We start from the raw sequence: 22,755 nt of genomic DNA on the forward strand, positions 1-22,755 counted from the left end.
TTGGCAACAATGGACAATTTGCTGCAAGTTTTCCGCAAAGCTCATTTGCATGTGAAAATTATCAGTGGCGAATTTGTGGCAAGTTTGCGGCTAATTTGCCATGAACTCTCAATGTTTGTAAGGGTGTGTTTCCGCTACTCTCGTCTCCCCTCTTGCATCTTTTATTGCATTTTATTTTTAAAAACCCATCCACTGACGTACAGATGCAATCTTCTTTTATTAAAATAAAAAGTTATTTTTGGGCAAATTAGAACCCAAAACCTCTAAAAACTAGAGGCAAAAAGTTTCCACTAAATCAATCAGTCATGTTCTTGATTAAATTGTTAATCTATGTGTTCATCTACTGACTTACAAAATCCCAAAACTGATAGTGGCAGATGTAGAGATGAAATAACCATATTTTGTGAAATATTTATTTGAGTGCTTGAATCAGTCATTAAGTATATCTGTTGATCAAAACAGGTAATTTAAAAGAATATTGCATTACATAATTAATATTCACGAGTTTTGCAGCGCTGCCCCCCACAGTACAATTTTCTGTACAGTTTATTTTTATTTAGACCTAACTTTGCGTTAATCTTCACATTCAAATGGATTATTCCAGCTGCTACAAAGGTGATAGACTTTATTAGCAGAATAACATGGGATATGCGTGCATTTTCCATCCATGGGTACCCTTAACAAAGGTGGTGCCGTTTAGTCCAGATTACCGGTTCTAAATGTCAAGCTAAGGAACATTCAGAATTTGTTGACATGTTTAATGGACAATGTCTTGGTGCTCTGGAGATAAAAATGTGTTACTTATTTTTTTATTATGCCAAAAAAATAAATTATATATATATATATATGTTGGCAAATCAGTAGCAAAATGGTTACTATGTGGATACTGTGGAAATGCAGTTGTATCGCAAATTAATGGACATTTGTAATTTGATAGTGACTCCAATTAATGAACTAGTACATTAATCCATAAGAACTACGCATGGGTGCTTGCTTTGGTGCTGCCACCCCTCATAGTCTGCATACCACACCCTTGCCACCCCATAAAAAAACATTCTAGATCTGCCCGTCAAGAATATTTACCTCGAGAAAATTATATCCAATGGACATGAAGTGACCTTCCGTAAAATGTATTATCCAGCATTAAACCAATTGAAATGTGTAAAATGACACCACAAAATAAACAAATTGTGGGGAGTGTGGAATGCTTTCCAACTCCCCTCACTCCCAGATAATCTTTTCTCATATTGCTTATTTACTTAAATTTTTATCTGAAGAAGTAGGCCTCCTGAACAAAGTAGGCTTTAGGTTTAGCATACAATTAATGTTTTTTATTTTATTTTATTTTATTTTTTAAAGCGCGCGTTTTGCATATTCGCTGAGAAGAACTGACCCAATAGAATTATTTATTTGTGAATCGGGCATCACTAGTTCTGATTCTATGCAGCCGACTAAAATGTGGGACAAAAATCAAATTTGCTTTATTTAGAAGAAAAAACAAACAAAACTGATTTCATAGGGCCCTACTTTTTTGTGTGTGTGTGGTGTCAAAATTGGTATAGAGAATTGTGAAATTTTACTGGCACTGGTACCGACTACTGGAATTTTGTTATCGTGACAACCCTACTCTTTAGAATGACAATGAGCCTCCCAAATGAAACCAGGGGTTCAAAGTTTGGGTGGTTAGCATGGTCCAGTTAGCCCCTGCCTTATTATGCCATAACTACATCAGCTGGTTCCAAAAAACATCTTTCTCCACTGACGGCCATTTAAAGAAGCTGTGTTTATAGACAGAATAACTATATTTCTTTCTATTATATTAAATGTTGTAGATGTTGAGTGCTCATTGTTTTTTAAATTTTTTTTTTACACCTTTTAAAAGTGAAAATGAACTTGTTTAATTACCTGTCACTAGTAAAGTGATTGGGACTGCGTGCATAAAGCAATCTCCTTTATAAAATGAATGTTGTTTTACAGACTGTTGATTTGAACTGTGTTTAGCTGTGAAGATGACAGCTGAAATGACTCAGCTATGATTAATAACTGACAGCATGTGTTCAGAGAGACAGACGCTAACAAACTGCCTGAAAAACATTTCTGTGAACTCATCGAACACCAAAAATATTTCTGATTCAATCATAAAAGTTTAGTTTGAAGGGAGTGCAGATATTAGCAAGAGATAAAATTCAAGCAGTTGTATTTTATATGGTGATGTTACACGAATATGTTTTGTTTCTAAGTGTAATTTTCCCATCAAGAACGTTTATTTCTCTTGTTTGTAAAATTAAAAACAACTGCAGAGGTCTGACCTTTTCTTCAAAATTTAATGGGTTCAGGAAATCACAAAACAATAAGGAATAATAGCTCATTTCCATTTCTAAGCTTCTACAGGAGAATGTCAAATATATCAGTGACCTTTTGGTTCAGAGCTCAGATGATTTCATAATAGTTACACTAACAAAAAGCACCAAAAGATACCATGGTACTACCAGGCTTAAACCTATAGCGATATATAGTACAGCGACTAGCAGCATCAAACAGTTAAATCACTGCTGGTGAGAACGGGGCTTAAAGTGAGCTGCAAAGGTACATTTACAGCCCAACATCCTCCTTGAGTGTCTGACCCTGCTCACATTGAGATCAGTCTGCTGTTTTGAGTTCTGTTGGTTCACCGGCAGCATCTTAACTCACCTGTGACTCATCACCGCTGCGCTCAAAGGCGCTCTAATCGCTCTAATCGGCAGTGCCCGGTCACATAAATTGTTCCAGGCAGAGAACAGTGTTTTCCACCTTTTCAAATGCTGCACAAACCACAGTGGGATATTATGACAGGAGTTTGCTATGTAATATCAATTAAATAAAAATTGAAGCAAATAAAAGTTGAGTTATGATGTTGATAGAAGCAAAAGGGCTATCCAAAAAGAAGGATGCTTTTCATTTGATGAACCCAAAATTTTGGATCAGTATTTCAGTAACCTAATGCACAATCCTGCCTGTCATACAGTTCTGAGCAACTAAATGCTCTAGGGAAACATGACACAAACATTATTGCACAGCATAAATTACAGATTAAAATCACAAAAATAACCCTGGAAGCAATGCAGCATTGCTGGTAACCAGCATATGTTGTGTGGGAAACTGGGGTGCTGTTACATAAGGTATATTTTGCTGGTGAGCAACATGTCAGTGCAGGTCTACCAGCAAGACCAGTACCAAACCACAACCAGCCTGGACCAGCAAGGCTGTCAAATCAAAAATCTAATATTTGTCAGTTTTAGGTTAAATATGAACATGACGATGATGGTGGAGTTCTTTGACTGTTCAGCATGCCAGTTCCAGAGCAAATGGCCCTCGCAAGATTAAGTTGACTTGTTATGTTGGCTTGATGAAGTTCGTTCGGCCCCATTTCACGGCCGGCCCACGGGGAAAAGTCCTGGTTCTCCCTATGGCCAGTCTGCCCCTGGGTACAGGTGGCAAGTTGTGAATCTTGTCAACATACATACAAAAGTTACAAAGGCTTTTGAACTTCTTCAAGAACGAACAAAGTGATGTTTGCGTTTGCAAACTGAAAGAAATGGCAAATTTATTATGCAATTTCTCTGTATGAATAGTTTTCATTCAAGCTGTCAAACCACATTGGGTCCAATTTAATGGAAACTATGCATGCTGCGCTCTGTGGCAGAGCAGAAATTTGAGTAGCCTCCGGAGTAGTAGCTGGGCGCTGCCGACAGTCACCGAGTGTGTACAATCATAGAAAACAATATTTTCTAATTTTAGAACGTGCCACGTTGTCCGCCAGATGCATCCAATTTCTACAAACTTGGTTTAGGGTTTTTTCAAACTCCTTAAAGTGACACCAAAATTTCAAACACTAACTCCTCCTAGAGCGTTCAAGGTACATCCACCAAACTTGGCATAAACAGATGTTCTGGAATAGTGTGTTTTGTCTTTTCTAACAGATCGGATACATTTTTCAAATGTAAACAAACCCACAAAAGACCTTCAATCTGCTTTAAGTTGCTCTCTCTATCTCTCTCTCTCAGTGTATTTATCTGACAGTTTATCTGAATATCTACAGTATATGACTGTGGCCGAGTTCGGAATGGCATTCTACCATAATACTCATACTATTATACCATAGACATAAATGGCATAAGTAGTAAGAGTAGTAGTGTAGTTTGCCATTCTGAACTCAGCCACAGTAACATAATGTAGATACTCAGATAAACTGTATTATGAATTATTTTAGCTAGCTAGCTAGCTGGCTGTTTGTCTTAATGTATACATACACGTATGTATAATAATCAAACTTAAAACTTTTAAGCAGTATTTATGTGAGAGAGAAATCTCTGAAGTGCAGATACAGAGCACAGCCAATTTCACCAGCCTTACCTCTTGAACATTACGTAATCATGGCAACATTTTTACAAAACAAAATTACGTGCTTAATTACACATTTTTCAGAGGGTGAGAGGAGACAAAGAGACCCAAATGCAGAGGGAAACAGTTCAATGAATTTATTAACAACAGTCTTGTAAATGAGGACAGGCGCACCAGGCATCGGATGCAGTGAGGAGAGTCAAAAGCAATAGCCGCTCAGCGGGCTAAGCAATGAGTGTGTTAGTATGATAAGTGTGTGCGTTGTGGAAGTCAGGAGCAATCCGAAGAGAGTTTGTTGAAGCTGGTGTGGAGAGAAGCAAAACCCAGGCGAGATTCTCTCCCGACATGTGGGCAGAGACCGAGGAATCGTCCTCAAAGGGAACTGGGCAAATATACAGGCGAAGGTGAAGGTGACGGTGAACAGGAAGGTAACCACACCTCTAGAGACAGGCAACCAACAGACACACGAGCAATCTCCAACTTGACAAGAGAGCATGGTTATCACTTGACAGCAAAAAATAAAGTGGCAAAGAAGGAGGGAAAACACAAGGAATAAATAGGGAGTGCAATCAGTGAGAAGCAGGTGGAATGGCCGAGTAAATCATTGCAATGAACAATGCCTCCCCGGGAACGATCAGTGTTCGATCAGTGTTCCCATGGAAACGCTGATCACACGTGTCGGAGACACAAGGGAGAGAGAAAAACAAACAACAGTATGAGCTGGCACAAATGCCGGAACTGTGACAGTGTTTCGCTTCAGTTTCCCAGTGAAATGTACAGCAGCAAGTAAAAGACAAGGTTTTTAAGGTGAATATTAGATAGAGGTTTAATGAGTAAAACGTACCTCGCTAACCTAAAACTTTAACCAAAACCTAACCGATAGTGTTCTCAAAGGTAAATGAGAGGTAAAAAAATCAGACATCCTTACCCTTAACCAACACCTAAGCCTAACGCACAGTGTTCTAAAGGCAAATGCAACATGAAAATTAAAATTTATGAAGCAACCACATAATTTTGTGTCACTTCTATGACACTTTCGTGTCACATGCCATCTTATTTGCTTGGCTGGGCTCGAAATGTAGGTGGGTCTATAATGCAAGCATTAAAATGTGTCATTTTTTCAGTGATGATCTAGAGTAAAAGTGTTTCAATATCATAACATAGAAGTGTGTGAGTAATAGTACTAAAAATAAGTGTTCTAAAGTCCATTTTATTTTGTTTCCATTCCACATCTGTAAACTCCTTAAAGGACAACTCTCACCCATCTGTCTTTACTTCATACTCACATCCAGAGATGCCTGTAGTTATGAGGCATATACATGGTTACGTCAGATATGGTATTAGATGCTTGTAGCACTGAGGAGGGATCAGATCCCAGCTTTTAGGCTTTCCCGGCTTTAGAGCAAATAACCGTCCGATCTGAAAATTTGAAAAAACTGATACATATACATGCACAAGTTCTGCATGTATATGTATCATGTCTCATCTGTGTCACTTTGTTAAATGTGAGCCAAAATCATCACAATTAAAAGAACCAAAGACTTAAACTACTTCAGTCTGTGTGCATTGAATTTATTTAATACACGAGTTTCACAATTTGAGTTGAGTTACTGAAATAAATGAACTTTTCCACGACATTCTAATTTATTGAGATGCACCTGTACATTACCCATGATCCTGACGAGAGAGCCACCAATCAGAGAATCGCGCAAACAAAGTGTGTCAAAAGAGCTTTGCAGTGACCGCCCTCTCCCATGATGCACTGTGACGCAATCGAGTTGGTCTCCTTACCCTCTTAAACTACATATATATTTGATTACATCTGAATATTTTGCGATAAAATTAAAATCAGGGCTGTCAATCATTGAAACATTTTAATCAAATTAATTACATGGGATGCCGATTAATTAATCGAATTAATTGCATGTATAAATATTTGCTGAGAAAGCCCCTCAAATTATAATAATTCAATATATAATGATGAAATAATTAAAAATATTAATATTTGAATAATTACAAATATATATATATATATTAGGCATGTAACGATACACAAATTTCACTACACGATACGATGCAAAGCCTCACTATATGATACGGTTTAAAAAAACAATGCTCACAAATGTTTCGCTCAAACATTGTCTGACATTGGCAACAAAAAGTAGAGCTCTATAATAAAGTAACTTAAACAGCACTGCATTTATTTTGTTTGATTGTAATAAGAAAAACTCATATGAACTCACAATTTTCAGGATTTTCTTGAGAAAAATATTCATTGTTTCAAAACAGCTTTATAGAAAATCATGCCTTAATGTCTTAAAGCACCCAGAGAGCGAGCTAAAGTGACTGTAGCAAGGAAAAAACTCCTTTCAATGTTGTTTAGTAGTGAAAAAAACTGAGCCTGACCTCTGGTTTTATGATATATGTACATAATCCAATTTTATTTAGGAGCTTGAGCAAAAAACGATCAGCACACATATTTTTTTTACTCTCTTCCCCCGGTTTCACGTTGCATGTAAACTTTACTGGCGTTATTACCGGCTTATAACATGTGTGCAAGTGTTGTTCTCAAACCTGTTTACATTTCGAGGACAAAACCAGAGAATAAATAAGTCTCATATAATCGTGGGTTTCTTACGTTGTCCGATTTTTGAATAAGCTTGTTTTTGTTACTTATGAGCGTCTTGCTCTGTGTTTCTGGGAGAGGTGCAACTTTGCTGCTGCTGCTGCTGCTGTTTCTGCATCGCAAATCCACTGGTTTGTGCAGTGATGCGTAAATAAATGACATGTTTCATGTACTGTAGCGCCGGGACATGACACTGTTGTTTGGCAAATTCAACAAGCTGTAACGCTACAATCTATTTGGCATTTGCCATCAATCTTCTCGCCTATGAACTGTAGATCTGTTGCTCTGTTTTCCTTTGACAACAAAGGAAAACGAAAGAGTCTCCTCTGGGGAGCAGACTGTTACAGTAGCTCTCAATGTTGCGCTGCTTGGTTTTAATTACACTATAATGTGTTTGTTTATGTATCGTCCGATACATATGGTATTCTATAGTGGCCGTTGTATCGTACGATACAATATTTTTTTACACCCCTAATATATATATATATATATATTATTTAAAAAATAATATTCAGATAATTAAAATGCATTACATTATTGTGGCAGAGGAGTTAAACATTGATAAGACCATACAAATGGTAGGAGATTTATTATGAGGTCTTTTCTAAGGAACCATCAATGAACACCTGCGTCAGCCTGACACCTTTGGAGGGTCACATTTTGGTTGCGTCGCGTCAAACATACCGTTTTAAGGTCGCTGTGTCAAGTTAAACAAAGTTTAATACTTAAAAAAAACACACGTCTTGAGATCCCTAAATTAAGATTTGAGCTCCATCAAGCTGTGTTTTAAACGCAAGAACGCGTCCATCCTCATCTTATGCTGTCTGATGTCACTGTCAGTAAGTGTGGTTTGTTTTCTGCATAAGCTGTGTGTTGCCTATACAGCTGGAGTTTCGCTTACTGCCCCCTGGAGAAAACAGGTGGTACTAAAAGCTTGAATTTCTCCGATGGTAGGAATGTTCCTTATTACGGTCCAGGGACATGATTAATTGCGTTAATTTTCACACTGAATTAACACGTTAAATCGACAGCCCAAATACATTGTTTCTATACTTATAATCAACAACTTTAAATCAAAATGTCAGGTGCACCAAATGAGTTGCAAGTCACAATATGTCATTTTTGGGAAATACATGCAATACGGTCAAAAAGTTTTTTATTTTTTTTACTTTTGATTTAGGGTTTTCTATTGATTTTGAAAAACAAAGTCTCAGCTTTCAAATTATGTCAATGTTGTTTACTTAAACTGTTATTCATGTCTTCATCATTTTTTTATGTGGTTATCCCCTTTTCTCCCCAATTTGGCATACCAGCCCATCTGGCACCAACAATCATCTATGTGATTATCTAATCAGCCAATCATGTGGCAGCACTGCAGTGCATAAAATTATGCAGATACGGGTCAGGAGCTTTAGTTAATGTTCATATCAACCATCAGAATGGGGAAAAATGTGATCTCAGTGATTTGGACCGTGGCATGATTGTTGGTTGGGCTGGTTTGAGTATTTCTGTAACTGCTGATCTCCTGTGATTTTCACACACAACAGTCTCTAGAATTTACTCAGAATGGTGCCAAAAACAAACAAACATCCAGTGTGCAGCAGTTCTGTGGATGGAAACACCTTGTTGTTGAGAGATGTCAACAGAGAATGACCAGACTGGTTCGAACTGACAAAGTCTACAGTAAATCAGATAACTGCTCTGTACAGCTGTGGTGAGAAGAATATCATCCCAGAATGCTATTCTGAGATGCGGGTTGGTGCTGTTTTGGCAGCACGAGGGGGACCTACACAAAATTAGGAGAAATAAAAATGAGACAATAATTAAATACAGTCAGAGTATAGAGCAACAAATTTAATGATGTGTATAGTAGCTTGGATAATTTGGTCTTCTGTCTACATGAGCTGTAATTTAATTGCAGTGCTGCCCTAAACGCATTTAACAGGTGCATGTAAACAGTCATTGTCTCAGCTTGCTGTGCTGTTGTCTTGCAGTTCACATATAGAGACCCACTGTCTGAATTTTACATGCCCACTCAGAGCAGTCTTACATAATCCTTGTGTGCACCACGGCACACATCACTTATTAATGCTGGACCTACAGTCTCACCTCAGGCTGAGCCTTATACAACTATATCAAAGAGCAGGCCATCATGACTCTTTCATCTCTCATTTGTTGCTGTGTTGACACAAGAGGTTTCTCAGGTAACAACAAGTCAAACTCAGATGTTACCCTTTCTGCAGATATACAGAGATAACTGGGGGAAAATATACTGTATGTCTATTTGAGTTTTACAGTAGCAGTACAAAATACAGTGCTTTAAGAGTATATGTTTAGGCAAATTAGGTGGATGCTGTAATCAATACTGTTGCATAATTCCCCTGATAATTATGTTATAGATTACAAACATCTTTTTTAGACACCTGGGTAGAGCGCCATTCAGATATACACCGATCAGCCACAACATTAAATCCATCTGCCTAATGAACTTTAGGAACTTTGCTCCGTATATCTTGCCATATCTTCAGTTTATCTTGCTGATACACAACAACACAATTGCAAGTGTGACACTGCTTTTATACAACAGTAGAACAATCAAGTAAATAATATTGATTAACTTATGTTTCAGACAAAAATGTCCAGTTAGTTTGTAAGTTTCTTCTCCACCAGTGAAAATAGTTCCAAAAAAAGCCAAAGCAGCAAGAACAACTCTCTTTCTGCACTGCTCTCATTAACTAATGATGATGAACTAGAGATTCAAATAGTGTCCCAGTGACATTGAACTGTATATCAGCACTCTTGGAATGCCTCTCGTCCAATCAGATTCAAGGGCCGGAAGTGTTGCATAATTTCAGGATATTCCAGGATATTTAATTTGTACAAATGTAGGGCGGAACTTGATTTTATCCATTGGGAATTTATTGTATGGGTCTTTGCACTGTATATCTGTGGTTAAGTTTACAGTTAAGATACTAGTGTTTTATATTTTATAGCCTAATCAAGATAATAAGGTCTAAATTTAAAAAAAAAAAAGTCTAATTGTACTTAAACACACGTTAGTAAAATGCTTTTATTTTACACTGTATAAAATAATGAGAGCAGTTCAATTTTATATTAATGAAAAAAAAATGTGTATTGTTTAGACCTTTTTATTCAATATACAAAAGGTGATGGGTTAACAGTAGAGATCGACTGATAGTGGATTTGGCAATACCGATAACCGATTAATTGGAGAATAGTTTTTCAAATCGATTTGAAGTCTTTCCTTACTATGATGGGCACAGACATAGAGGCCAATTGTCCAGCTAAAATCCCAATAATAACAAGAAAAAATTACGATTTTGTGAATAACATGGGACTTTTAAGAATAAACAAGCCGAAACACACAGGGGACTCTTATTTTGAAATGACAAAATTATGTAAAAACTATCAACAACTATCGGCATACATTTTTGCTGATAACCGATCTTTCCAAAAAGCAACTATTATTCGGTAAAACCGATATATCGGTCTACCTCTAGTAAATAGGCTTACTTGTCTTTCTAAACAAGATCTGAGGAGCTGCAGCAGGTTATTTAACTGTAAAAACAGTGTCCTTTTAACATTATTTGCAGTAGTTTTACACAACTGCCCTGCCCCTTTCCTCAAATATGTCCAATGGGATTGAAGCTAAAGTTAAAAAAATTGTTGCGAAGTCTTGGTGACAACTGCGAGGACATCATGGCTATGTTCAGACTGCAGGCAAATCGGATTTTTTCTCAAATCAGATCTTTTCAGGCAGACTGTCCGCACTATTAATTGCAAGTGATCAAATCAGATTTGCACATTCAGACATAACCAACCTATCTGCATGGGTTGCTTTGGTAACGACGTAGGTGTACCCACATGACGATGCTTTCAAAACAGATGCAGGAAAAATGGAGGTGCATCATCTCGCTCTCCAAATAAGCGCCCTGTCCAGTCGCGGTGCAGAACTCCTCTGTCGCACAAGAAAAACTCAGCGACGGAGGAGACTGGTAAATATTGTGATGTTCCGTGCTGCAGTCACCGATTTTTGATGTCATCATTGTGTGTCGCGTTAAGAGTGATGCAAAAGACCATTTGAAATCCGATTTGAGCAGCCAGAGCGTCCAGCCAGAGCGACTGAGACGCATCTGAAAAAAAATCAGATTTCAATCGCATTTGAAACCACCTCCCGATGTGGTTTGAATCAGATTTGGAAAAATCTGATTTCATGTGGTTTTTTGCTGTCCAGACTATCAAAAACTCATCTGGATACAATCTGGATATGCCAAAAATCTGATTTTTAGTGGCAGTCTGAACAAGGCCCACTTTGTGCATTTGAATTCTCACCAACAGGTGGCTGAGCCAAGTATAAACCTGGTTTTATGCTGTTAAAAAATCTGAATTTAAACGTATTTAGCTGGAAATGTGTTTGACTGCACTTTTACAGAAAAAACTCTTTAAAAGCACCATGCATTCAAACTGCTGAAAGCTTGTAAGGAAATAGGACAAGGTGCAAATCCACATCTTTTTTTGTAGTTGAATACGCAGCATCTCAGTGGGTTACCGCTAACCTTTAATAGTCATGCTGAGTTATGGCTCAAATTGGCGATGACTGTACAGTTATGAGATGCATTAAGATGTCTAAAATGGTGAGTTTGTCCAGCACATGTAATCAGTGAAATTATTTAGATTTAGACTTTTGTTATCTCTCTGTGTTAATTTACTGATCCAAACCACCCACCTCTGAATATTTTCATGGCACTTTGCTTTGCTAAATCTAAAAAGTAATTTTCTTACACGAATAAGAGAGATGAATACATCCCACTATTATGCAGAAAGCAGGTTAGTCATTAATAAAAATGCACTGGAGAACATGCAGTTCTATTGAACACAACAGTTCTCAAAACCTCACCAAAATCCAGTACCTTACTTAACACATACAGTATTCCTAACGTTCATAATAATGTGAAAAGCATTTTTAGAAGGTTAATCCATTTTTCGATTTCATTTAATACAACATTGTTTTGTTTTTTGTGTGTGCTTTAAAAGTGTATGACTGCATCCCAAAAGAAGTGTCATGTTCTTCTAAATATTTCAAATGCTCTGAACGCTCCATGACATTAAAATTTTGTTGATTATGTAACCAGAGTAACAAGATTCGTTATTGGCAGACACAAATAAACTCTGTCAGGTCTCATAAATAATGCATTTGTGTTTGTGCTTGACAGTCATAAGTTATGCATAAAGAAAAACAGCCATCTAAAATCTTGAATCCTCTGATGCATTTGAGAAAAAGGTCTTCAAAGATTTGTATTTGACAGTAAAGTCTATCAGGCTAGGTTAGTCCCTCTGTTCATGCATACTCATGATAGCCATATCACCTCAGTGTCTATCAGATCCACTAGTGGGCGCATTTTTAACATTAACACAAACACAGTTGTGCTAGAATGATTAGCATGAAGAAAGACAGCGAAAAGAAAGAAATATCTCAGGAACAAGAGAGACGAAAGTTGCAAGGACAGTGTGAACCACAGAAGTGAAGACAGTGCAGTTGAATGTCAGAAGGAAGTGAGAACATTAGTCATACCGGCTAAAATTAGCCACTAACAGTCAGTCCCAAAGATAGCAGCAGCTATTCTGGCAGTGAATTTAGGGGGTTGAGGAATTGCTGATGAACAGCAATCCCTGACCCTTACAAAAATCTAGAGTTCATGGCAAATCTGCTGCAAATTCTCCACTGATCATTTTCACATGCAAATGAGCTTTGAGGCAAACTAGCAGCAAATTGTCTGTTGTTGCCAAAGGTTTGCCGGAGGTTCACCGCTACCAGCGAAGAGCTACAAACTTCTGGCAAACATTCGTGGCGAATCAAAATCTCATTTGCATGTGAAAATAACGAGCGGTAAATTTGCGGCTAGTTTAGATTTTTTTGTAAGGGGAACCATAGAGGGCTGTAACTGTCATGGTTAAGACAGATCTTGATGTCTGAAGTGATAAAGAAACTTGACTGCATTTAAAATTATTATAATTGAAATGCATCATCATGCAAAATTGTAAAATCTGTCGTTTTAAACCCACATGACTTTCCCTTTTCAGCACAACACAAAAGAAAATATCTTCAAGAATGTCACAATCACTGATTTCTGTACAATAGAAGTTGATTGACTGACTTTAAAGCTTTGAAAAGCACCCAAAAGTGTCCATAAAAATAGTCGACTACAACTTATGTGTCATATTCCAAGTTGTCTGAAGACATACAATCACTTTGCATGATTAACAGACTGAACCTAGGTCATTATTCATTTTCAAATGAAAATCAAGTATGTCGACCCATCAATAACATCAAACCTCATTTGTTCTTGGGTGCATGTAACAGGTTTCAATGGAAAGGAGGAGGCTGGAACCAGACGAAGCATCAAAGTAATATTTTTAATAAACTTAAACACAAAGACACACAAACATAAACGCACACAGGGCAGCTGCCTGTAGCTCTCTCCCTCCCAAACTGCCGCATCTCGTTGCACTTATCCCTTTCCTCCGCTGATTAGCCCAATTGGGGCACTCATCCTTGTCACACTCCTCCCTCCTTTGCCCTTCCTGCCCCACCTGCCTTCCGGCCTCTGCGACCTGGGAGGGAGACAAGGGGAGGGGAAAAACAAAACTACAAGAGGAGGAGAGGGAAAGGCCAACGCGGAGCGACAGTGAGAGAGAGAGAGAGAGGAAAAACATACTCGCCGGTTCCCAGACACGCCGTCGCCTGGTCTTCGATCACTCCTCCACCGTAGCAACTTCTCCGTCCCCAGGTGGATGGCCGCGGCTGCTCCTTTGAGGTGGATGGTAGTGGCGAGGACTCTACTACGGCACATCCCTCCTCCTTTCCGGGCTTCGGCACCAATGTAACAGGGTTCAACGGAAAGGACAAAACATCAAAGTAATATTTTTAATAAACTTAAACACAAAGACACACATACACAAACGTGTACAGGGCAGCTGCCTGTAGCTCTCTCTCTCCCGAACTGCCTCATCTCGCTGCACTTATCCCTCTCCTCGGCTGATTAGCCTGATTGGGGGCCAGGCATGCGTAGTCACGGCCCGGCTCCGCCCTCCTCCTTGTCATAGTGCATTGTGACCAAACGTAATGACATCATGACATAAAAACCAACTAGGGAACCAACACCTAATGTTCTAGGAACATTCTTTTTTAGGTTTTATTTTTTATAACCATAAACTAACTTTCCCACAACATTATAGGAACTACAAAAATTTTAGTTGGGTCACTATCAACTGCTTTCGCAAAATTCTTTAAAATACATCCTTCTGTGTACCGCAGACAAAAGGAAGGAAAGAAAAAAAAAGAGTTATGAACTGGATGATTATAAAGGCTTGACTGAAACAATAAAACTAGCTTTAAATTACAAGTAGCTTGTAGCTTGGCAAAGTAGCTTTCCTTAAGGCTCAGATATACAGTATTTCATATGAAATCGAAGAATGAACGGGTATGATGTTATTTAGAACAAAGTCTGGCCAAAAAGACAGTGTTTTTGCATTTGTTTCGGTGGTTTGTAATAGCCTGTCTGGGTTCGCTTTTAGAAAAATGTCAAACCGGCTGCTAAACATCATCTTACTGCCAGTGGTCAGTGTCACCGGTAGGTGTAACCTGAAGCTCCGTTTTTTAGTCAGTATTCAACTTGAACACACCGGTGTGCAAGACCATGTCATGCAATTGTTTTTGTTTAATTAGTCTACAAAAGGAATCATATCTAATCAAATACTCTCAAGTGTCCATTCACTCATGTGCCATGTGCAGTGAAAACCATTTACACATCTTCCCAAAGTAAGCCTTTCATCATTCTTTTGTCTTCTGCACATTAACACTTTTATACACTCATCTTTGCAGTAGTATAAGTGTCATCATAAATTACAATAACAGAGTGTAATCGGCACATATTATGGCCGCGTATAGGCTTAGTGTGTTAGCGCATTAATGCCATTAATTCAGAATCTAAACAAGACAAATTAAACATTATCTACTGCATATATATATTACTTTAAATCATCATCGAGTGGTTAAAACCGCTTCTTTTACTGACCTCATTTGTATTCTACTCATAGAATGGGGCATAAAGTCATTGATAACACATTTTAATGTCACATTAGTTAAGGTTTTTCCAAGCATCATCATATTTAAATGTACTTCTAAACGCCTCCCACTGCGGTGTGACCAGTGTCTAAATGTCATTTAGAACTTCTTTTTAGCCTTGAACGAAGAACGAAGAAGAACTTCTCCGGAAGAATATTAGGGCCTTAACAATGGACATACTCCACAGGTTCCTACACTGGAAAGGGCTTTATTTACCATGACATCTGTGAGGTAGCCATTTTAAAGTTGCATAATTATAAGACAGTTGCTTGTGGTCAACACATACTGAGAATCGATTTGAGACTCTCTAAGAACCTTAGTGCTGGAGTTGATTTAGAACAGGATGGAAAGTTTTCTCGCTTTTGTTCAAAACCCTATGGTACTGTCTGACTGGTTGAAAGTTGTCTGCACAGTCAGACAAACAGTGAGCACTTGCCCACTTCCAGTGCTATGTGTATTACCTTGCTATATCGTAATGTGCCAGCTTATAAGAAAAATCCAGAAATAATGACACTAATGCCATTTCAGTGGTGGTGCATTAGCAGGGAGTTTCTGTGGGGGTCTCTGATGACATTCTGGTAGCTATGACAGAGCTCTGCTAGATTAGGGGTTTAACTGTGCAGTATTTTCAGATGTCACATGCTGATGAAGAGGCAAATCAGGCAGAGTAGACAATGACGCTTTATGTCTTGCTGTTGAATTCACCAGTGCAGAAGGCAGGAGACTCATTTAACTGGCTGAAAAGGAACATGGGGGCTGGTAAATGAGTGCTCTTACCCTTTTCTGAAAGCTTTAACTGTTGACAGAAGATGGTTTAGCAAAAACTCAAAGGAAAAAGTAATACAAAATAAAATAAAGGTGCTTGATTCTAAATAAGACATATCCCTACTGAAAAAAATATCTGCTTAAACCAATCCAAGATGGTTAGCTGCTGGTTTTGGGCACTTGCCAGCTGTTGAGGCTAGAGGACTAGCTAGCAGACCAGCAAAACACCAACTTGGACTTCAAGATTAGCCAAACTAACTATAAGTTTGTGTAGCTTTGCTGTTAGCATGTATAATCTTGGTGGGTCTATGACAAATATGTCAACCGATAGGCCTTAATCATAGCAGATGCTGTATTAACAGTAATTTATTGCTAATGAAAATGATGCAGTCATTGATGGAATTACAGTCTGTTAAATATGTCATATGTTTTGTTGTGTACTTTGGTGTTGTTCGTTCAGCAAATTAAACATTTGTCTTTCCACAAAATTCGAAGGGACAAAGACTCCAGAAAAATCGATAATTGGTTAACGAATGAGAAACTTTGTCAGAGAAAGACCTTCAAGTAATTGAATTTATATTCATGAATAAATTACATCCCAATAAGTCTAATTAAAGTATAACTTCCACTTTTTGTATAGCCAAATTGAATTATCGTCAAACCACAACAAGTATGAAATATAAGTGAAACACTGTTGACGTCACTGTGTAATATTAACATTTCACTGATTTCCTGATGTGTGTTTGCGCTTTTGCAATAGTTTCGAAACTTCCAATTATCTGAATCCCAAAGGATTTGTGAACATTTGCACAATTCTAAAGTTGTAAATTTTTTAATTCTTGATGATTTAGGTTCTCAATTTGTCAACATTGTAAATTTTCATGTCTATATAAATGTAAAAATTTTAATGTAATATAGATCACACACTTTACATACATGCAGATTTTACCTACCTAATATTTGTATATGTTTTACCACATATAAAGAGACATTGGTACAAATTTTATGCTATACCATTTAGTATACATTCAGGTAATTTGCTCACAGGACAATCCATAGCACGTTTAATTAAGATCATCTTTATAGGAAACTCAAACAACCATCAATTACAAATATTAATTTACCATTGGAAAGCAAATCTCTAAGTATGAGCTCTATATTAGCTTCCGGGGGTGTTCACTAAGGAGTTCTGGTTGTATTGCTAGAATATGGTGTAACACTTACGAAGGTAATGAGGAAGCTGTGACCGGCTTGACAAACACATAGACATTTAATGACACTTTTCAGCATACAAAGAAACAAAAACACACACTGCTTTTCAGCCAGCTGCGTCAAATCATAAAAACACTCAAACTTCGTACACCTCTCTCCTGTCTGCCGCTGTCTCTTCTTCTTAAATACTCCTGCCTCCTCTCGCTGGAACACGAGGCCGGTGTGGTGCACTGGTGGAAGTAATTTGCCACTTATCTTCCCAGCCTCACTCTGCCCAGACGCCACTCGGCTCCGCCCTGCTCACCACAATGGGATTGCTGTCAAATATACTGTTTACTGCCAGAAGGTTCTTAGCAACAACATGCTACTATGAATGTGGATAACAATAAGAAAATTAGCTGAATTGATAGATTTATAAAAAATAATAATAATGTATAACACCCAGCAAGGTGACAGTAAGAGAATCATTGTCAAAATGATTCAGAGTTGAACTATAAGCCTACCCCTCGCTCCCCCATTTCACCCCTGAATGCCTTTTATTTTGTTGAGTCAGTGGCAGTTGCTTTTCAAAAGAGGGGAAGCACAGATGTCGGTCAAAAAAAAGTGAGGGTGTGTCTAGTTAGGGTACTTAAATGTGAAGTCTGCTCTCCTATTTTATTTAATTTGTTTTTGCAGGAAATGGTCTATTTTGACTTGAATTATTTCTCCAAAATTAAGTCACAACATTAGCAGTATCTGCCAGTTTGCCCCAAAAAGCAGCTATGTTGCCAACTCACAAAAAACAACAACAACAACATATTAACATATAAAAACATACAACTTACTGAACAAAAATAAAATACCAAAAATAAAGAACCTTGCATTTACCATTTTATTTACAATATATACAGGACACATGATGCAAATCTAGTCATCAGCAGTGTGCTCGAGCACTAAACACGCGCAGCCTGAATACTTCTAAGCACGAGTTTTTTTTTTGTGTAGACTGCACATGCGCTTGGAGTTATTTGCACTAATTAGTGGGTCCACAAGGTGGCAAAACTCACATTTGAGCCATTGCAGTCACAAAGAAGTGCTAGAAGAAGATGTAATCACCGCTAAACATCAGGAGATGAAGGTAAAAATAACAACAGTGGATGTTGGATATTCTATTCTAAGTGAAGAGCGTGCGTGTGAGGAGGTTTGGAAATACCCACATTTTTATAACTTGAGTCTGTAGGAATATAAAGACATCTTTATTGGTCTAAAATCCTGAAGAGTAATAGTTTAGAGTTTCTTAGCATTTGCAGCATGCACACACCAACCGCCTGTGCATGCACGGACAGTTATATGGACTATACTTTGAAAGGCTCGCATTCGACTGTACACAGACTCGCGTCAAAATGGAATTATACCTAGGACTTTAGAATCCCATTGAAGCACGGCTTCAATGGGGCTCTATGGGCTGTGTATCCGCAAACTACAAGAGACATAATCATGTAGATAACATCAACGGAACAAACTGGGACAATAATGATCTAAATTATTGAGATATTAAATGCAATTTGATAAACATGTCATTGCGCAATTTTTTAAGCCGTGCTTCCAGTGTAGTCTTAAAACAATCGCCACTGTGCTGAGCATACTACAGCCAGTGTTGGGGAGTAACGAAATACATGTAACTGGATTACGTATTAAAAATACAAAATATAAGTAACTGTATTCCACTACAGTTACAATTTAAATCATTGGTAATTAGAATACAGTTACATTCAAAAAGTATTTTGATTACTGAAGAGATTACTTTGCATTTTATTGTCATTTGTTTCATTTAATATTTAGTACTTTCAGATGGAAAACATTTATACATATAAATGATGCGATCCAAAGTGCATTTGAACAGCGGTGAAACACTTTCTTATGATGTGTTACATTCATACGAGCAGACAGAGAAGTAAGTCTGAAGTAAGTTTGGAGCAGAAGAAATAGAAATAAATCTTGTGTAAATTGTCAGCTTTACGCTAAGCTAAAATGCTATTTCTAGCCATTTTACATGCACATGTTACCAGACACGATCATATTTTCTTCTCAAGAAAATTCACATTAGATCATAATTCCTTTTGCTAGTAAGATCTTTGATATTAGGGCAAAAATCATATTCTTGTTAATAATTTTTGTATTGTTTTCCTGTAAAAATCCTTAAAACAAGATCAATTTGATTTATCTTGTTTTAGAAACAACACTGCATAAGATATTTCGGTTTTTCAGAGAATGTATTTTTAACATGTATTTTGTCTTACTGAGTTTTTAATAGTCAAAACAAGTGAAAAAATCTACCAGTGCTGAAGATGTAATCCAAAGTATTTAGAATACGTTACTGACCTTGAGTAATCTAAAGGAATACGTTACAAATGACATTTTACAGCATGTATTCTGTTATCTGTAGTGCAATACATTTCAAAAGTAACCCTCCCAACCCTGACTACAGCTCCATGAAAAATGAACAACAACTCAGCTGTTCAGTAAGAAGACACTGCAATACTCTGAAACATCAACACTTACAACGGCTGGAAAGAGGAGTCTCGTTAGCTGACCTCCCGTTAGCATTTTCATTTCTATACAAATTGCAGTAAAAATACTTAAGTACAACATAATAAGCTAATCACACATAATGGCTGTATGTCTAAACTAATCTGATCCACCAATCAGAACGTTCATTTCAGACGTGATTGGATATTTGCTAACCAATCATATTTTCCATTTCAGTAAGGGGCGGGATATTTCCAGTGTCTAATGCTGATGCACAAGCATCCCTGGAGTAACCATAATTTATGCTGTAAATTTATTTCCCTGCTAAACATAAATATATATATATATACACATTTAAATTTAACTTAAGCAATTAAACTTTGTGAAAATACTGCATGTTACTGCACCCGTGCTAGTTTTTGATGCTGGACAACTGTTTCCCTTAATTATATCAAATGTCTATTTTTTTACTGCTGTCGGTGGCGCCTTTTTCTTGTGATATCAAATCATTTCAATTTATATTTTTAAGTATTAAAACAATTTCACTATACACAGAAAAGCACTTCAGACACTACTACACCACTGACCCTAACCAAAGATTAACTAAACTTTAAAGTTTTCACACTTGGCTTGACTGCTTGGTCTGAACCCAAGTTTGATTTTACCCTCTTCCGTGCTTCAGCTGGTGTCTTTCCAGATTGTACTTTTTGGTCCGAACTGCGGTACATTTGTATCATCAACATGAGTACCACCTTGAGTACTAGCAGCAACTGCTTACCACTGTAGCTAGGACTCAGGAAATATTTTTGTTACTTTTTAATGTATTAACAATTCTGTACCCGCATAAAACAGCACTTAAAACGCAAACAATGAGAACTGCTGTCCAAAGGCAATTCCAAAGGTTCAATTTAGGATGAGTTGCTTTCATGCCAACTGTGAACTTAACTGGACTCCACATCACCTTTTCAGTGGACTCAGGTGTGGTTTCCAAGTTCAGAGAACTACTTTCACACCCAATTGTAACATCAAACGGACTCAAGTCTGCAACAAAATTTCTAGTGTGAAGCACCTTAAGTTTTTCTTATTGTAAGACTGTCTTGCTGGGTAAGAGCCTTTTCCAAGGGTACTATGCTCATTTCTGATCTCAGTACCTCTCCAGTTAAGGGGCCACCTCTTCTGGGGTTTGATACTATGACACTTGTTGTAAATTATGCAAGTTAGCATGCTTGTCCCTCATAGGAACTCACTGATTGTTTTCGGGCATCTGTGACCTATGACTCAACTGGCATTTTGCCTCATGGTTCAAATGGCAAGTCAGAATTCAAGAACTCTTCTTTGACAAGGGTGCATGCATAGCATAGTCCACATGAGAGGGATATCAGATATATAGGAGTGCCTCCATCATTCCAAGACTGTGGTCTTGGACAGAGTTCAGAACCCTACCTACCTCCTTGGGATTCAACGCCCCAGACACCCAGTCAGTCCACACATTCACTTGGACATTTTCCAATTCCCATTTAATTTATTTCATACGCACCTCCAAAGCAAGTTCCTCCACCTCAAACTGTTTCCTGGACATGCGGTCCACGCCAACAGGTTTGTGGTAGTAGATCACCATGACATCATATTTCTTCATCACAGACTTGTAGTTCTTGTTGGTCATTTGATGGACACGGTCTTGTCCATCATATTCGGGGAAATCCAGGCCCTTCTCCCCCCAACACAGAGAACCAAAAGACAGCAGAACCCCCACGAGCACTAAACCCCACCTCATGTCACCTTGATGTCCCACTTGATAAAGCTCAAAGATTTCTTGATTTTACTTTGTTCCTAACTAAAGTCAAACTATTAGGAACAAGGTCCAATTTGTGTGCCCGCCACCCAGAGGAGAGCAAGACTTGCTCTTCACTCTCCCTTTTAAAAAGACACATTCACAAGTTGACTAGCTGATGTTCTTGGGGGTGGGGTGGAAGGTGGAGAGTGGATTTATCTTTGGACATGTGTATGCTATGGGTTGGGGCTACTCATATGAGACTTATGCTGTGTCCACTCCAATAAGATAGTTAGGTATAGTCAAGGCAATGGAGGCAACGTGATTGGCCACTTCTAGGGAGTGATATAAATGCTTAAATATGGTGGATTCAAATATGACCAGTTGGAGGCACCTTGGAAATCACCTGTTGGAAGCAACAAACTCAAATTTAGTGAAACTGAAAGTTAAAAAACTAAACAGAACTAAACAAAACAAAACAAAAGTAATTTAACTGAAAGTGAAACTAAACAAAATTGGACGAAACCAAGAAAACTAAACAAAACTAAATAAAACCAATCAAAACAAACTTGAACCAAACCAAACCAGACGGAACTAAAAAAAAATAATAATAATAATAATAATAATAATATATATATATATATAAAACTAATCAAAACCAAATGAAAGCAAACAAAACTATACAAAGCAAATTAAATGAATCAAAACAAAACCAAACAAAGCTAAACGCAACTAAATAAATAGAGTAAAATAGAGTAATAAACTCAAAACAGAGTGACATGCATAGGGTGGCTGAGTGTCTTCCTTTCAGTGTAAGAGAGAGGCAGGTATTAGGAAACCAGAGAGGGAGGGCAACAGGATTCTACTGCCATATTAAGTTTTGCTTTGACCTTTACTAAAAATAAGGACTTGTCTGGACAGTGGCAGCAAGATGGCGGCCCTCATGTATGTGTGTCACTCCATGGTAGAGCTGAAGTGAAGTGTCTAGTGTCAGTCATTTTTAGTTGGCCAAGGCAAACACCAATAAAGCCTTGTACTGTAAAAAATGGGATTATAGTGTGAAGTTGGAAGTACAGCCTAACCATTCAAACAACTGATTTGCTAATTATGAGTTTGGCTTCACATGTATTCTAAAAACATTTCTTACAAGGCTCTCTGGTGTACTTGATACCATCAAACGTGCCATCTACCATTCTGATGATTCTTAATAACTGTTTATTTATTAAGTTATACTATATCAGATTTTAATGTTTAAAATTATATACATTTGTATTTTAAAAATTAAATGCAAAATAGATGTATTTTCGCTTTGTTGTGGTCTCAATCTTGGACCTCACTTTGTGTAAG

At 37.6% G+C, this 22,755-nt stretch overlaps 1 protein-coding gene across 2 annotated transcripts in view; it reads right to left on the minus strand.

Moving 5' to 3' along the window:
• The window catches only part of LOC127456129 (calsequestrin-1-like), a 43,150-nt gene extending 21,585 nt beyond the window's left edge, over window positions 1-21,565 (minus strand). For both annotated transcript variants that reach the window (XM_051724475.1, XM_051724472.1), the window contains exon 1: window positions 21,175-21,565. In XM_051724475.1, the coding sequence (XP_051580435.1) occupies window positions 21,175-21,411 (237 nt within the window). In that variant the 5' untranslated portion in view covers window positions 21,412-21,565. The remainder of the gene's footprint in view (window positions 1-21,174) is intronic.
• Between the last annotated feature and the right edge of the window lie 1,190 nt (window positions 21,566-22,755).

Source organism: Myxocyprinus asiaticus, chromosome 2 (genome assembly GCF_019703515.2).
Source record: "Myxocyprinus asiaticus isolate MX2 ecotype Aquarium Trade chromosome 2, UBuf_Myxa_2, whole genome shotgun sequence".
NCBI classification, from domain to species: domain Eukaryota; kingdom Metazoa; phylum Chordata; class Actinopteri; order Cypriniformes; family Catostomidae; genus Myxocyprinus; species Myxocyprinus asiaticus.